The 17,373-nt window shown below is 50.2% G+C and overlaps 1 protein-coding gene across 1 annotated transcript in view; it reads left to right on the plus strand.

Annotated features, from left to right (window-relative positions):
- The first annotated feature begins 354 nt into the window (after nt 1–354).
- LRIG1 (leucine rich repeats and immunoglobulin like domains 1) overlaps nt 355–17,373 on the plus strand; it is a 91,001-nt gene continuing 73,982 nt past the window's right edge. Inside the window, 4 exon segments of the mRNA XM_065687807.1 lie at nt 355–445; nt 448–595; nt 597–641; nt 643–969. Coding sequence (XP_065543879.1) covers nt 355–445; nt 448–595; nt 597–641; nt 643–969 — 611 coding nt within the window.

Here is a 17,373-nt window from a genome sequence, read left to right on the forward strand (position 1 = left end):
AAACGCGCGTGGATAATTAATCCACTCCTGCGACGGGTGTGTGTGGGGGACACGTTTGGGTTCTGGAGAAGGGCACATCGCGGTGTACTCCCGTCTTGCAGCAGGTCATCTACATCTGCCGGAGGGAGATGTTTAGATCGCTTTCCCCGCGACAGAGCTGGGATGGGTTAAAGGGGACGCGGCCCCTTTAAGAGGGGTAGCGCGGGGGGGGGAGAAAGGGGAGGAGGTGCTCGCCCCCGTTCACACCTGGAGTGGGAAAGAGGGGCGGGACTTAGCGCCTGTGATTGACAGCCCGGGGGGGCCTCCTGACCAATGGCAGCGGGCGCGGGCCCGCCGGAGGCCGCCTGCCAACCAATGGGCGAGCGCGCAGGGGGCGGTGCGGCTACATGTTGCGGTGTCGCCAACGTGGGTCCGCGGCGAGCGGCGCTCGGGCCGGGCGGGGAGCGGCAGCGCGAGGGGAGCGGCGGCGCGGCGGCCCTCAGCCCCGCGGGAGCGCACCGAGGACGCGGAGCTCCAGCGGCCGCGGGGCCGGGGCTGCGCGGCGTGAAGGAGGAGGAGGCGCCTCGGGGACGGGGACGGGGACGCGGACCCGACCCGCCCGCTCGCCGGCGGGTGGATGCCGGTGCCGTGAGCGCCCCACGCCGCCGGCGGCCGAGGCGATGGTGCGGGCGGCGGGACGGCGCTGAGCGGTCGCGGGGCCCCGCGGCGTTACCGCTGCGCTCCGCGCCCGGGCCGCTGCTGCCGCCTTCTCCCGCCTCGGACCTTCTCCGGTGCCGGATACAAAATGGCGGTGCCGTCACGGGCGGGCGGCGGGGCGGCGGCGCTGCTGCTGCTGCTGCTGGGCTCGCTGCTGGGCTCGGCCGCCGCTGACTGCCCCGCCGGCTGCGCCTGCGGCGGGGAGCTGCTGAGCTGCGGGGGGCTGGCGCTGCCCGCCGTGCCCCGGGACCTGCCCCGCTGGCCGCGGCACGTGTGAGTACCGGCGGGGGCCGGGGAGGTGAATCGGGGCTTTGGGCAGCACCGGGCAGCTTGGGAGAGAAACGGGCAGAGCGGACCAGACCAGCCGCGAAGCTGAGTGCTGCCGCTTGGGAGGTGCGAAACTTGTGTCGTGATCCGGGGTCCCACCGCGGCGGGGATGGAGGCAGAGCGGCCCGCGGTGCCGTGCCCGGGGCTCTCGGCCCGGCTCTGCTCTCCGGCCCCTCTGTTGTGTGTCTCGGAGCAGGAATAGCTGGAGTGGGGTTGGTCTGTTGGTCAGCGGAGGTAGCGGCTGGTCACTGCTCGGCCACCCGGCTTGGCAACCCGAAGGCGGACTGCAGCGCTCGGCTCTCCCTGCTCTGGAGCTCCCAGTTGGGGCGGTGTGAGAGCCGGGGAGGCAGCGGCCGTGAGCAGAAACAGCTGTAGGCTTTGGGTGTCCCAAGAAAAGCCCGGCGCTTTTTTCCTATCAGAGCTGTGATTCCCTTGGCACTTGTCCGTGGAAGTTACTAACCTGCGGTGTATCGTATGTCGGGATGGCAGCTGAGCTGATAGCCCAGCACCTGGTGGTTAGTGCAGTGCTTTCATTGCCTAGAAGCGTGTTTTAAAGTGTTCGGGTGCCTGCCGCAGTACGGGACAGTGCGGTTGCCGTTTCCCTTAACGCGCCTCGGGTACGCTCCGGCGGTGCGACCACTGCTCTGCCCTGGTGGGATCCGTAGCGCAGCATCAGGCACTTGAAGCACAGGAGACTGGGGCAGGGGGGGAAGTGTGCTCATCTTTGACAGCTCAATTCATTCGACAGTGACAGTGCAGGAGGGCTGTGAGTGTGTCTGTGTGCTCATCAGCTTGTAAGTGTCCATCTCGTAGCTAACCTCGGGGAAATAGGGATCCAGAAAGGGAGATGGGAAAATGACTTTTTGGTGCTTCTGTTGCTGGGCTCTTCTGCTGTCTGAACAGATTTATAGATTATTGAATCCATAAAACTCCCGGTTGTAATAGATACTCTTCAGCTCTGCCAGAGAGAGAATGGTCACTGAAGTGTTGCTGGAGACAATCCAGCTCCTTATTAAGAAGAATTATTAGAGGTTTGTCAGGTTCTCCCAGTAACTATTCACTTTTGGCTGCAGGAATGCCTTGTTGTACATGAAATTATCAGGTGTCTACTGAGGGGAACGTGTGGCTGGTGTTAAAACCCTGACTCATCCCATTCACCTGTTGCTGTGTGCTCTGAAGGAGCCTTCCTTCAGCCTTTGGGCACATTTCGGAGCAAGTTTTTAGCCTTCTCAGCATAATTCTAGCATCCCCATGGACCGCTTAAAATAGGACAGTGTATCTCTGTTCATGCAGAGAAATGTGTTAATAGCCCAGCCTGAAGAAATGACTTCTTGTGGGTTTTTTGGGAGTGCTAATACCCAGGAGTGTCTCTTTGATATGGAACAGATTTCTGAGTGTCATGAGTTCAGTTTAAATTTTATTGGTGAAGTAATAGCACGTATAAATCTGCTGCTATGGACCTGTGGCGTGTTGATCTTGAACCACTTAGACAGAATATGGTTGGTAACTTTGAATTCTAAATTAACAAAATATTAGTTAAAGTGGCAATTTGTGATGGCTCTCATAGCTGATAATGTAAAAATAGGGTGTTTTTCCTACTCCATAACTAGTAAGAAAAAGGAGGCATTTAAGCTATTGCAGATGCTTTTGTTTTTAAAGTAATATTCTTTCTAATTGCTAAAGATCACTTGAATTGCTTATTTCAGTTTAGGGGCACAAAGCTGAAACATGTTTTTCATGCTTTGTAGAATCATAAATGCTAAACTTTGGTGCAGAGAACTGCTAACCTGTTGTTTTAGGAGTTGGTTAATGTCCTCTATAAAAGCACTGTGTGCTGGACTAAAGTTATCTCTGTGCAACATGCCCCTTTAAAGAAACAAGGGAAACATGAAGGTTCATGGTGGCCCTGGGCTGATGGAGGAGCACAGGTTGCAGGTACAGGTCCCATGGCCATAAAGCAGGGTGAGATGGGTGATGTCTGGGCTGCTTGTCCCTTATCCCATCACTTCTGGGCAGGCTGTGTCTCCCCCTAGGGTGATAAGCTTGGGCATGTTGGATCACTAGTAAGAGACAAGATAAATCCTGTTTTCAGTGGCTGTGCTTTAACTTCATTAAAGTGCTATTGAAAGACCCCTCCTTAGCAGTTTATCTTTTATTCCTAATGAAGAGCCACAACGCTGAAGCAGTGCTTGGGGTCAGTTTTCAGTGTGTTGGAGATAAAGCTTTTGTTTGTAGGGTTAGAAATGTGGCTGGGTGTGTTGTGGAGGGCTCTGGAACAGACTTAATCGCGCCATGTATTTTGTCAACAGGACTATGAGTGCTGAGGAAAAGCACTGGGATCTTTGGAAACTATTGTTATTTCGCTGTTGGCAGCAGAGCTTGCAGTTGTAATTCTTCTCCCTAGCTTGCAGAAGACATAACTGATGCACAGAAGGGCTGGAGTGCTGTGGTTGCTCACAGTTAATGCAGTGTGGCACAGATGTTAGGCAGCTCAATACTGTGTGCCAGTTGAAGTGTGTGGGACTTGCTGGCTGAGCATGTATAAGTAGGGCACGTTGCAACACTCCAGCATACCCCATACTGTCCTTACCCTGCAGTGAAAAGTCCCTGGTCCATCTGGGAATGCCAGGAGAATCCAACTCTGCAGGGCAGTTGCTGTGCAGGACTCCTTTGGAGTATCTCACTTTGAAGCTGCTGGAGATGCTTTGTGTTTGTCTGAAATCTGTTTTTACATTGGCGTGTAATACATGGTGTAAACCTTAGAGCTGAGCTTAAGTACAGAACTCTTTGTGCCTGGAAAAGCCAGATGCAGGGATCCAGCAGTGTTGGTGACTTGGAACATCCCCTGCTCCCTGTCTCTCCATGCCTCTTAATTTTTGAGGAGTGATAGAAGAGACATTTCTTCCAGGCATCGTGTATGTGAGAGGGTTTTTTCTTCCTTTTCAGTGGTGGAGCAATAGTATTTTATGTACAGACTTTAATGATGAGGCGGCTTTGGGGCTGTGGAAGTGCAGTTGGATAGCTGATTCATTGCTGGTGTGTCCTGGAGGAGTAGAAGCTGTTCATTTTAAACATGTGTGTTTCTGACCCAAATGACTAGAGGGAATTTTCAGGGATACTGGGCATCTGTTGTATGGACCCTTCTGCCTATGGATCAATGTGTGCTTGGCATGTCTGGGAGCAAGGCAGAGTCCTCCAGTGCTTGGGGTAGAGCAGTGCTGGGTGCTGCTTTTTGTTTCCTGGGGAGCCTCTGGGGTTTGGTTATATGGATGAGCTGTCCTGAAGCACCAGTTCTGTGAATATTGGCCATTATATGGTGCTGCTGTTGTACGCAGAGTGGGCAAAGTGGATACTTCTGAGAATTCTGTGGGTGCCTGTTAGTGGTTTTAGAGCCTGGAAGCACATTTGAACTAGGAGTTAGGAACAGATTCTTGCTGTGCTCCAGCGTACACAAAGATTTTGTCAAAGGCAATGAAACTGCTCAAAGTTGCCTGTTAACTTAAATTTCTTGCTAAACTGTGCTTTTAATGTGCCAGGTCTCTGATCTGATCTCACATAAGTGCAGCTTCTTTGCTTGCTTCGTAGAACAGGGCTCTGCAGAGCTTGCTGTATTACTGCCTGCGTGCATGGTACTCTATGGAGATGGACATAGTTGCTCTCTGTGGAGTAACTGCTGTGCCTCTGCAGATGCTGGAAGAGCAGGCTGCGGGGGGACGGTCCTGCTGACAGCGCTGGGAGGGGGGAATGCTGCTGGCAGTTCCTCCCCTGCATGTCTTGCTTCCAGCCCTGCTGAAATAATGGAACAAAGATTAAGTAATCGTCACCCTGGGCTCATGCAGCTGCAGAGCCCTCACCGTGTGCTGCCTGCCTGGGGGGCTTGGGAGAGTGGGATGGGGATGGCTGCAGGTGGCTGGTCCCCCTCCCTCCTCCTGGGGAAAGGGAATGGAAAGCAGTGGCTCCCTCCTGGGTGGTGGTCCAGGGAAGGCTGCCTGCCCAGTGTTGATGGGAGATGGTGGGGCTTGTGAAAGCAGTCCTGCTTCAGCTTGTGATACGCTTGCGTTTGGTGCTTCCTGGAGCATTGTCCTCGGAAGAGGACTGCTTTGGAAGGTCTCCATCTGCTATGTGCCTGGCCCTGGTGGGGTAACAGCAAAGCCTGTCATTGCAAAGCAGTGCCTATCCAGGCCTGCTGCTTAAGCACAGATAAATGCGTGTGCTTGCACCCTTCCTATGTGAGCATGTGTCTGTGGATTTGCTGATTACCCTCAGCATGCAGTGATATTTATTAGCGCTTAAACTGGAGGACAGCAGTTAACAGCAAGGCCTTTGCAACTGCTGTCTGAGTTGCTGATCTTAATTCCTGATTGAGCCACAGCTGGGGCAGAAATTATCTCAATAAGACTAGCATTGGAAATACATGTGAGATTCATAATGAAGCCTGAACGGGGTAAAATGTCCCTACCAAGAAGCTTTTCTGGCTCTTGCAGAAGATCCTGGCTTCAAGTGAAAGGTTCTAGGACCCCCTCAGCCTCTGCATATTCTTCTCTCCTTTTGAGAAGCTTCATGGCATTTAATCACTTCGAGGCTTTTCCTCTCTGCAGTGACTGCAATTTGAAACGCAGGGGTCCCATACAAAAGAAGCAAGTGCTCAATGGGCTGTGTTAATATTCAGTGCCATTTACAATGGGTGCAGTTTGAAAAGGGGAGAATGGATGGTCTGGGAGCTGGGGGAGGAGGAGCAGGAGAGGGAAAATTCCCAGGGCAGGGGAACTAGCATCTCAGTAGGCAGCCCAGGAATCGAACACACCATCAATTGTTCTATAGGAAAATCAACCATTTCTATGTTAGATACAGCTTAGTATTTCTTTTCTTTGCCAGTGCAAACTGCTTTGCAGTTCTGTGGCTGTGAGGCTTGGGGTGGCTGAGTCTTGCAGGAGTTCCTACTTGGAGTTTAAGGAGTGAGTGTGGAGTTGATTGCTGGCATTGAGAGGCTAGAGGTGGTAAACCGATGTGTTTGGGAGCCCAGGCGCTCAATAAAGCACTTGAGGTACTTAAATGCTTTCTTGAACATGGGTGAGATTTCACTTCCCTGCTTAAATTGGTGCTGGGGTCTTGTCTCTGGTGGGGATTTAGGTAGATGCAGCAGCACTTTGGGATGGGGTTTAGTTGGTGTAAGCCCCTCCTGGTGCAGGAAATACCAAGAGGGATTCTCCCTTATATACGTCTATAACAGTGTGCTGGAAGGGTTCAGGGTGGCTTCATGTTGAGGTGCTCCCTAGGTGATGGAGAAACTCCATCCTGACTCCTGTACATACATGTGTATACAGCTCCCACTGGCTCTAAAGAGCAGCTGGGAATTGCTGAGGACATGGCCATGCCTAAGCAGTGCCTGCGTTTGGGTTCTGGTTGCTGTGATCCCCTGAAGAGGTGTGAGAGTTGTGTCTTGAAGTTTGAGTAGCTGTGAAATGGGATGATGGTTTTCGTTCCTCAGTGGCCAGCTCTGATAAGAGCTTGTGTATTGTCCCTGGCTGTATTGTCAGCTGCACCCTGGATCTCTGTTAGGGCTACAGGGCTTTTAATTGATCACATTGGCTGCCCCTGGAGACACCTTGGATTAAGTTAGCTCAGCTCATCAGCTTTTAACATAATCATTTTGTGCTGCTAACCTAATCACCCAGTGTGACTCCCCTGTTTTGCAATGCGGAGCTGGATGGGGTCATGTGGATGAATGGAGCAGAGATAATTTAGGCTAATGCTGCTGGGAAGAGCCATCTGCAGAGAATCCAGGCTCCAGGTTCATCAGTTCTGCAGGACCAGGGCTGGGCAGGAATTAGCACCCCCTCCAGGGTGAGGGGAGTGGATTAACATAAGGATGGCTTTGAGTAACAGTGAATAAACACAGCCCCTTGGGCTGGGTTGTGGTTTGGTGCAAGCCTGGGCACCCACTGGTGCTCTCCTGAGGTCCCTTGCTAGCTGTCAGTGGCATGTGAAGGAAGGAGCAGAGCGTGAGGTTGCAGGAAGAAACAGAGGGTGAATAAACCCTCTTTCCTATTTCCTGGTGTGTCCAGCTATTAAATGATGTGCTACAAAACTGGGTTTTCTTCCTGCCATCCACAGGGGCCCAAGTCAAGGACCAGGATGCTGTTGTGCTAATGCACAACATGAAATACCCATTACTATTATAGCTGAGTCATCCATTAATAGTTAACCAAGTCCTGGAGTCCTTCAACCCCCGCCTCTTCCAGCTTCAGAGCAGGGCCACAGCACCATGTAATAGGTTGTGCTCTCTCATTATATTTTCAGCGTGTTGTCTCTCAAGCCACAACCATATAATTTTGGAGAAGTCTAGGAGCTGGCCCTGCTATTTTAGGAGCACATCACATCAAGACCTGATGACATATCGCATCCAGTTCCAGGAGCGGGGCTCATGTCTATATGGTTGTATTTTTGGTTTGACTAGGAATTGAAGGATGGGTCTCAAACTGGAGCCATCTGTCTAGTTTTTAATGTGAACTGGGCTGGATGTGCAGGCAGGATGGTTATATGCACTTGTGGCAGTTCTGTGTTTTGCAGTGGCTTTGCATGGATTTCAGCAGAAGTATCGGAGCCCTTCTATTGAAAGCACCTGATTTTAGATGAATCCTTTCGGGTTAGAAAACATCCCTTGAGTTCAGTGATAATTTGGCTGTGAAATCTTGAACTAAGATGCTTTTTTCCTAGAGCACCTCCTCCAGCTGGCAGGTTTCTTGTTCCCTGCAGAAAGACAGGACAAGCCCTCCAGTGCAAGAAGGAAATGAGAGATGCAGAATGCAAAGTTGGGGCTGTGCTGTTTTCTGCTTCCCCACACATAGGGACATAGATTCATCCTCTCCACCAGTGTGCCTCTCCTTGGTTACCCAAAGCCTGTGCTTTTGGGGTGGGCACGTTCCAGGGTGAGACCCCATTGTCTTTCAGTGCTGTGAATACTTATGCTCCCTGGAGAATCTACCAGCACCAGCTACTAATGAACCTCCAGCTACTGCCCTGTGAGTTCAAAACACATTTTGCCTAGCTGGCGTAGACTGGGCCGTTTTATAACTGCACTTAAAGTCTGTTTTAGCCTGCTGTGTGCCAGTATAAACACAGGTTTTCTATGTTATCTATCATCTAAAACATACTTGTCAGAACTGCCGGCTGGCCAGTGGGCTGGTGCTTGCATTGTGCGTGGCACTTGGCTAGTGCTGTTTGATCACTGGTCCGGATGGGTACCAGGGTTAAAGGTGCTGAACTGGATGTGCCCAGGGCTTAGTGTGAGATAATCTGAGGGAGACAGCAGGTTTACTGGGCACTGTCTTCTCATGTTAAGGATGCAATGCTGGAGGTGCCCAGTTGGTGGGACATGTGGGTAATATCCCTATAGGAGTGGGGTAGTGGGAGACCTCATGGATGGGGGAGCTGTTGGTCTGTGTGTTCTATCATGGGTAATAAAATGGCTATTGTAGGAAACAGCATGGCTGGAGGCCCTGTGAAAAATCACCCCCTAAATGTGTTCCAGTTGTCCAAACATTGGTGCCTCTCCTTCCTCTGCTGCATGCGGGGGGAGGCTGGAGCTAGCTCTGCACCACCACTGCCTGGGGAGCAGCCCTCAGCAGCCTTTGCTTGCTTTCTGCTGTATCTTGTTCAGCTGCAGTCCATCCATTCTTGAGAGCTGTGAAAAGGCACCAGAAGCCTTCCTTTAGCACAGACCTAAATAAATATCCTCCAGCAGCATGGGCTGTTGCTGCAGCAGCCCAGCCTGTGAGCAAATAACCTGAATTTGGCTCTTTACCCAGCACCAGGAGGTTGGTTTGAGTTGGAGCAGGAAGGTGCATGGAGCCATGGGATTTCCTCCTTTGCAGCCCTGGGGGTATGTGGGGATGGCAGGGATTGTGCATGGCCCATGTCAGTAGTGTCCTCCCTGTCATTTGCAGAGGGTGAGGAGTTATCTCTTGGTCATCTGGGTGGCACCTGGACATTTCCCTTCTCTCATACCTACTTATTTCATCTGGCAATGGCATGGGCAGTGCAGAAATGCTTGCACTGCTCACACAAGGTGGTCTGCCCTTGCTGGTGAGCCAGGAGAGCATCCCATGCTGTCTATCCCTGTAACTTTCCATAAACCTCTTGTCTCCTGAGCCGGGGGGCAGAGTCACGTCCACAGTTGTATTTCATTTGCTTTGGCAGAATGGGGCAATTTCTTCTGTTTCAGGAGATTTAAACAAACCATATGATGTTTTATTTTGAAAGGTGTCAGAATACTTTCCACTTTGCTAAGCATATTTTTGTGCTGTTCCTGTCTGTTAGTCTATAAACAGCTCTGTTCCTCCTTTCTTCCCCCCTTAAGCAAGTCTAAGTCAGAATTCCTGGCTTCCAAACACCTGGAATAGGGCACACATTCTCCATTAAATCAGTAAATAAGATATAGTGTATATTTTTAGACCTCTCTGATGTGGAAGCATTTGTGAGAGTTGCACTGTCTTTATTGTTTCACATGGTTGTAAACCTCTTGTATATCCTCTTTCCTGCTTTCCAACCTTGTTAGTGAGATGGTGACCACCCAAAAGCTGTTGAGATCGATGGAGTTAAGGGGTTTGGATGATGGCTTATAAGAGCAGATGAATGAGCTCTTCCTTTTACAGTAGGACATGCTTCAGCTCCTGCAGTTCTAGGAAATGCATCTGTTTATCTCCATGAGGTTCAGTCCAGCTCCCCAGTGAGGACGCTTGGGTTTTGAGTTCTTGGTGAGCTGAACCCCTTCCAGGAGCTCTGTTTTCATCTTTATCAGCAGAGACATGTCCTGGCCTTTGAGTTAATCTCCTTGGACAGAAAGCTGTACAGATCTGACAGGGTGTGTTTGGCTTTTATATTCTACTTAAAACAGCGGCTGGCTTTGCTCCTCCCTGGTTTAATAGTCTCTGAGGCAGGTACTGCTTTTTACCCAGGTTCCCTGAGATAGGAGGCTGTGTTGATGGTGCATGTGTCTGTTTTCTCCCCCAGAGCTTTTGATGCTGTTGGCCAGCTCCACTTTGAGGAGTCAACTCCAATTTGAAACGCCTACCACATTCATAGGCAGCAGGCTCAGGAGAGTGGCTGTATGCCCACCAAGGGAAGGGGAGCAGTGTGAGTTGATCCCATGTGAGATGTCAAAGAATCTCCACGGGGGGAGAGCAGTGCTGTTAAACCTTCCCTGCAGGAAGAGTGGATAATGGAGACCCAGTTGTGAGACACAGCTCTGCCAAGCACTGTGCAGGACCAGGAAGTTGGTGAAGGAGTAGTTTAGAGTCTTACTGGGATGGTGCTGTCACTGGTTAATATCCATAGCCAGGAGTGGAGGCTTTGGTCCTGGGTTACCCTGTGTGTCATTCCTGTGAGCAGAAGGTGCTGTGGAGGGAGCACCCAAACCCTGGCCTCTCTGGGGACCAGCATGGTCCTTTATGTACGAAGTGGTGCCACCCATGTGGTAGGGGGGTGTCTCAGCCAAAGCAGCGAACTGGGAATTGGTTTTGGTGGCTTTCTGCTCCTCTCTTGGAGCAGTTTCCAGGAAGAAGGTGCCTTTGTGGCCTGGTGGGCATTGAGCTGGTGGGAAGCAGTGGCCCTGTGTGCCTGCATCGCGCTGGCAGCAGTGGAGCAGGGCATGGACAGGTGCCAGGGGCTCATGGTGTCTAGTCTTAATAGCAAAGCGGAGAGAAGGCAGAGCCATGCAGCTGGGCAGCATCCTTGGGAGATGCCAAATCACAGCCTGAGCTGTTTACTACAGTGCTTCTCTCTCATGGCTCCTAGCACTTGTGTCTCAAGTACTACCACTTTGTGGTCTGCTTAACAAGAGCCTGGCGAGCTGTCCTTTCAGCTGGCAGGGACACGGATGTGCTGCATCCCTCAGTGTCTCCCAGGCTCTCCTTTTGTTCAGACTGCAGAAGGCTTATTCCAACACCCCCTCGCCCACCCCGTCCTCAGGTCTGGGTCCCTTTCAGCAGCCCCGGTGCTGGCTGGGCTCCCGTTACTGCTGTTTACTTTGTTGGCTTCACTCTCCAGCTGCGGATGCTGGAGCCAGCTCCAAGGCGAGGTTTTCAGGCACCCTGTGAGCAGGTCGTAATGCCAGCGTGGGGCTCACTGTGTGTGATTAAGCCATTTAGGCTTGCCAGACTCTTTCTTTAAAGTCAAAACAACAAAACAACACAAATTCACCTCTTTTGGTGGAGGAGGAGGTGGCAGCTGGACACTTTTGGGGCTGCATGCTAGTTAATGTTGCTTTGTTTGTGAGAGGCATGGCTAAAAGAGGAGGAATTCAGTGCAGGCTTACGGGCCTGCGCATTTGGAAATACAATGGGGAAGTTTCCCTGTCCAACAATTTCCAATTGCTTCCTCTATGGCTTCCTGAGTAATTCTGACCTCCAGTTATAAAAGGCTCTGCCTTGCTGTTGCAGGATGCATCATCCCTCAAAGCTCTCCTTGACCTACTGTCTCCTTGGGCTGCTTCATCCCCTTCCTTTTGGCTCCCTGTGCCCTTTGCAGCTGGTGGCAGGAAACATTCCAACCCCTGGGAAAGCAGTTTCCTTACTGTGATAGACAATAACAGCAGCAGCACTCATGGGACTGGGGTGGGATTGGGAGTGGATTGAAAATGTGCTTTGAAGTGTTTCGGGGAGTTTATGGTCTGTCACAGTTAAAATGCCTGTTGATGGTTTTCCTGCTTTTAGGTTTGAAATGCAGAATCCCTCCTGGCTTGTTGGGATGGCTTTGGAGCCACCTGGCTGTGCCTGTCCTTGAGGAGCAGAGCTGATCCTTCTCCTGGCACTCTGGCGGTGTGGGATAAGGGGTTGCAGGATGCCTGCTTAGGTTTGGGTCTACATGGAGCAAATGCAGAGGACAAGCCAGGAAGGAGCTCTCCGGCACCTGCCCCTGTGCTGGCTCTTCAGTGTTCTCTGTGGAACCTCCACCGAGTGCTTTCAAGCCCATGTGAACCAACCGTATTCCCTTTGGGAGTGTTTGTCATATTTGATGGTGTTTTGGGGGCAGCATGTGTCTGTTTGACCCATGCCCAGCCTCCTGCAGTGGTTGCTTTCCCCCCTCAGTCTGCACTGGGCAGTGCTGTGATGCTGGTGTCTTGAAGTCAGGAGTCAAAAGCATCCCTCCAGCCCTCATCTCATGTCTGTTGGGCTTCAATGGGGAGCAGGGCAGAAATAAATGACAAGCTGATGTGGCCAGTGTTGTCACAGCAGGAGCTGGGCCTTACTTTGGAAGGCACTGGCAGATTGCTGGTTTGGGGAGGGTTCCTTGGCTTGAAAATGGTCCTGTAATTACAGCAGCGAAGATCTTTCTCACCTAAGGTAAGTATTAGGCTTTATGGTAAGTTAGGGGTCTAGTTTTCTCAGTTTTGTGTAATGCAATGTCTGTTTCCAGAGGACAACTTAAGTATTGTCCTGGGAGCTGTGCAAGCAGAAGACCAAGAGCATGCTTGCCCTTTGGTGCTTGTGGACGGGGAGGCATTGGGAAGTGGGTGGATCCTGTCTGGGGAGAAGCGACTCGGAGCCCAGAGCTTTTATTCACAGCATGATCATCTCTGTGAAGGCCAAGAAAACTTGATCTGAAAGTCTGTTTTATTTATTCATTCCTAACTCCAGCCCCGCTTTGAGGGGAGTGCATGGAGGCCATCAGCCTCGCTAGGCACGCAGGCTGTCCTGGCACGGCCATGTTCCCGTGCTGGAAGAGCGTGTTGGGGCGATGCTTGAAATGCAGCAGAAAACCCACACTTCCGTCAGGGTTTTTGACTCTTGCATTCTTCATCTTGGGCAGGCTTTAAAGCTCTGTGCAGCATTCAAGGGAAGGTTTTGGTTTCCCTTTGCCCACATGTCAGCATTCCTGAACAAAGCAGCCTCAAGATTTGTGGAGCAGATTCTTGAAATTCTGGGAATGTTTTGAGCCAGAAGATGCTTCCAGAAACTGCCTGGCCTAACAAAAAGAGTTGGTAGGACTTGGGCACAGCTTGGGGGAGCGGGTGGGGGGTGTGGCAAGGGAGGGGGCAGGGAAATGAATGAGGCATTTTTTATCCCTCTTTAAATGAGCATCATTCCGATCAAAACCACTATCCCCGGTTTGGGAACTGGTGAGCTCTGCCACCTTGTTGCTGTTGAACCGCAGCTGTGCTCATGTGGGCAAACCAGATAAAGAAGATATGCACTTTAAAACTGAGGTTTGTTGCACTGACTTCCCTGGTGATCCTAGCGATGTCATTTAAGGTTAGAGCTGAAAAGGCGCTTAGACACCTCAAGGTGGACCTAAGTGGAAGCAAAGCAGGGTTGTATGGCAGCTTGTGTACCTGCTTAAGCATCCTGGGGATGTTCTCCTGGGCATCTCCAGAGGTGGTTAAGTCTTGTGGTCACCATCACCCCATAGTTTACACCCCACAGCACCCATGTGTTGCTGTTCTGGTCTGTTGTAAATGTTCCAAATGTACATTTATGGTGAGTTTTTGTGGAAGAGCTCAGTGGGAGCTGCTGCCTTTGCCCAGAAATATGGAAGTGAATGTGCTGTCTTTTCCCTGGGGCTGGGTAGCCCGCAGTGGCACTTTGAATGGGTAATATGAGGGCAAGGGTTGCTTGCTGCCTTCCTGTTCTGGTTTAACTGTTGCTGGGTGTCCTGGTTTTGAGCAGTAGCAGTCATTTTTCTCCTTCTTAGGAGCTAGTACAGTGCTGTGTTTTGATCTTTTGGCCTTGGAGCAGTGGTGATAACGCTGATGTTTTCAGTTGCTGCTCGAATGTTTGGTGTGGCCAAGGACTTTCTGAGCCTCATGCTCTGCCAGGGAGGAGGGGAGGCTGGGAGGGAGCAGAGACAGGACACCTGACCCAAACTAGCCAAAGAGGTATTCCATACCACAGCACGTCATGCCCAGGATGTAACTTGGAGTGACCCGGAAGGGTTGGGTCGGCAGGGTTGGACGAGGTATCGGTCGGTGCTCGGCTGGGGGGAGTGGGGCGAGTTATTGGTCGGCTGGTGTTGAGGTGTTGTATTCTTTCCTCTTGTTATTTCCTATATCATTATTATTATTGGTGGTAGCAGTAGTGATTTGTGTTATACCTTAGTTACTAAACTGTTCTTATCTCAACCCGTGGGAGTTGCATTCTTTTCAATTCTCCTCTCCGTCCCTCCAGGAGCAGGGGGAGGGCAAGAAGGGGGGGAGTGAGTGGACGAGGTTTGTGGTTGGGTTTAAACCACGACAGGTTTAGGCATTGGTGTCTCTTCCTATGAGCATTTTATTATAGGCATGAGTGACTGGGAAGGGGATGTGGAGTGTCGCAACACGCAAGGCGGTCATGGGGAGGTGTTGAGAGACAGGAAGGCTCTTGAGTCTGGGACCATTGACCCAGGTATCTCATAACCTTGTTTCTGAAGGCGAAAGTGCAGATCCATTGCTAGTTTGACCCCAGTATGGGGTTTGTGTTGGGTGTTTTGTTTCTGCTAGCACACTTCTGGTGTGCTGGGGGATTGTGGTATTAACATTTTCTCCTCAGAGAAGAGGTTTGACTCGCACCACAATTGCTGATTGATTCCCTTTTTTTTACCCTCCCCCTTTTCCCTGTTGAAGAACCACTTCAAAGGCTCAGATGTGTTGGTGCCAGATGCCACGCAGTTATTGTTAGAGGAATCTGAAATATAATTGAAACCAAACCTTTGTTCAGCCAGGCGTATCTGGCCATTGGCTTTCACTCACGGTGGAGATGGGTGCTCAGCCTCTTCTGCTAGATTCAGTGTCTACCCACTTGCCACGGCAGATGAAATGTCTGTGAATTCTCTTGCATCTGGTAAATGTTTGCAAAACCCAGAAAGTGTGTATTAAAGACTCTCTTTTTCCTACCTAGGAACCCACTCTGAGGCTCCAAAGTTACCAGCATACTTGTGGAATTCCTTGTGGCAATAAAACACATCAAATTGTTCTTGGCAGGCTGATCTCCATAGAGATGCTCTAAGTCCAGGTTCCTCTGCTTGGCAAGCATAGGGTTGTCTCGCTTCCTTTTAAGACGTATCTTTTCTGTGGGATATAGGACATTGTTTGATGTAAAAGCATTGATAAGGTGGATGTCAGCATTCATTTTAGCTTTATTTGGTGTGAAAGCAAAAGTTGATATGGGAGGTTTGTAATCCAGCTCAGTTGGTTCTCTTGGTGAAGTCTATGAGGCTGTAGGCTTCTGAAAGAGCCCAGCAGACTTTAGGCACTTAAAATCATAGAATAGTTTGGGTTGGAAGGGGCCTTCAAAGGTTATCTCATCCACCCCTCCTGCAATGAGCAGGGACAGCCTCAGGTAGATCAACACCTGCTTGATGAGTACAAGCTGTTTGCAAATGTAATCTCATGGGGTGTGAAGACATGGTGCGTGGTTGCAGGATGCACAGTGTATTTCTGGTTCCTGTTTCTTGTAGTTATTGCCTACATATAATTTAGAAGAGTGCACCAGGTCTGTCTCACATCAGAATTTGAACTGCTGCTGAGCACATTAACCCACAATGCTGTCCAGGGACTCAGATGCTGCCCTGTTCTCTGTGCTATGCATATATGATCATCTGGACATCACTTTGTCCCTCCTTGCTGCAGGTACCTGAGTTGGGCTCTGTTAGTGCTGTGGCTGTGGTCAGAGAGATGCTAAAACCACCACCACAGCTGAGAGCAGGGAGCTGGCTTCCCTATGGAGATGACTTCTGTAGCCTAACTTGGAGAAACAGGTCCCTCTGAAGTGTAATAGGTCTTTTAGCTGCATGAGGGTTGCTGAATTTGGTGTTTCTTTTCCTTTTAATCTGCCTCGCCTACCAAAAGCACTAGCCTCTTTGCATATGGCTGCCTGCCTGTTGTTTATTCTCTCTGTTACACTGTGGTTAGTGCTCGCACATGCTATGTCTTTGGTTGCAGTACAGACTGAGCGGGTTGTCTGCCACTGGATCCAAAAAATGTAAACTATTTATAAATGAAAAATACTCTCCAGTTCTCAAGCGCTGCGTTGTCCCCTCTCCCTCCAGCATGTGCACGTTTGGCTGATCTCCTGTAATCCCACAGATGTAAATCCAGATCTTTAACAATTGATGGGACTGGGGGCCTCCTGGAGAAAATCTGTTGTGACCTTGTTGCTCGCAGAGGGGAGAACACAAAGTGATAGTGATTGAATGTAATGGAAAAATGTTACTTGGCTGTGTTGCATTCTGCACAGATACGGACCCAAACCCAGATAAACCTTCCTTCAGAGTTCAGGGATTCTTGATTTTGGTTTTCCAGTTGGGCTCATCTCCATCATAAGCAATCCTTGAAGAATTGAGACGGAGCTTATTACTGTGGCTTAAAATGACCTGAAACAACTAGAGTGGGTTTTTTTAGTACTCCTTACAATTAAACTGTTTGCTCTGTGTTTTGAGCGTGTACTTGGTTTTATACTGAACTAGCTGCCGATGTTTAGTCTCCCAGGGAAGAAAAATAAGACAGGATTTCATAATGTATTAAGTGAGGCTGGGATAAGTTTTCCTGTGCCAGTTTGGAAAGCAGGGCAGATTTTGATCTCTGGTGGCATGGTTTTCCATGAAACTGTGGTGACGGTAAATGAGGCAGAGCTGTGCTGCTTCCTGCTCAGATCTGGAAGATTAGAGGGTAGCCGGGATTTTTGCTGGGGGGAGACTTCACAGCATCCCGTGAGCCATCGTGCAAATGGAAATAGCGGAAACATTCTCATTCCCAGTGCATTTGGGCAGTCTTTGCTGTGTGGCTATTAGTCAGTATGTAACTGCAAAAACTTAGTGTAACTGGTGCACAAAGGAGTAACGCATAATGAGAGTAAATTCACTATAGCTTCCAAGTTTTTCTCTAGGCACTATTTCCATTGATAGTGATAATTCCTTGTTTTGTAAAACCCAGTTAGGTAGGAATATAGGGTTTGGGGCTGCTTTTGAGTATTTGAGAGCACCTAAACACATTTGCACTTCTGTGCCCCACAAGACAGCAGTGGCTGGAAAAAGCTGTTGCAGCCTAGCTGGGACTGTGGAACCAAGCCTTTAATGTACTGATTGCATATTAATGAACAGCCAAGCAGGCAGGACAGTGCCAAAAAGCAGCGAGTGAGAAAGCCAACAATATCTGCGTGAACTTTGCACTCTAGAAAGTGTGAAGTGATGTTGGTGAAAGGAGTTTATTGCACAAGTGGAGCACTGTGGTGTCCTCTTTGCCCAAATTTCTGTGTTAATAAACCAAAAAAGAATAATTGGCTGGTGGAGCTCAGTGGGTTCCCATTAACCTGTTCTGCACCCGTTGAAATGTTCCCTGATCTCAAGTGTGTTTGCTCCCAAGTGCTGTGGCTGGCATAT

This window comes from Lathamus discolor, chromosome 7 (genome assembly GCF_037157495.1).
Source record: "Lathamus discolor isolate bLatDis1 chromosome 7, bLatDis1.hap1, whole genome shotgun sequence".
Lineage (NCBI taxonomy): Eukaryota > Metazoa > Chordata > Aves > Psittaciformes > Psittacidae > Lathamus > Lathamus discolor.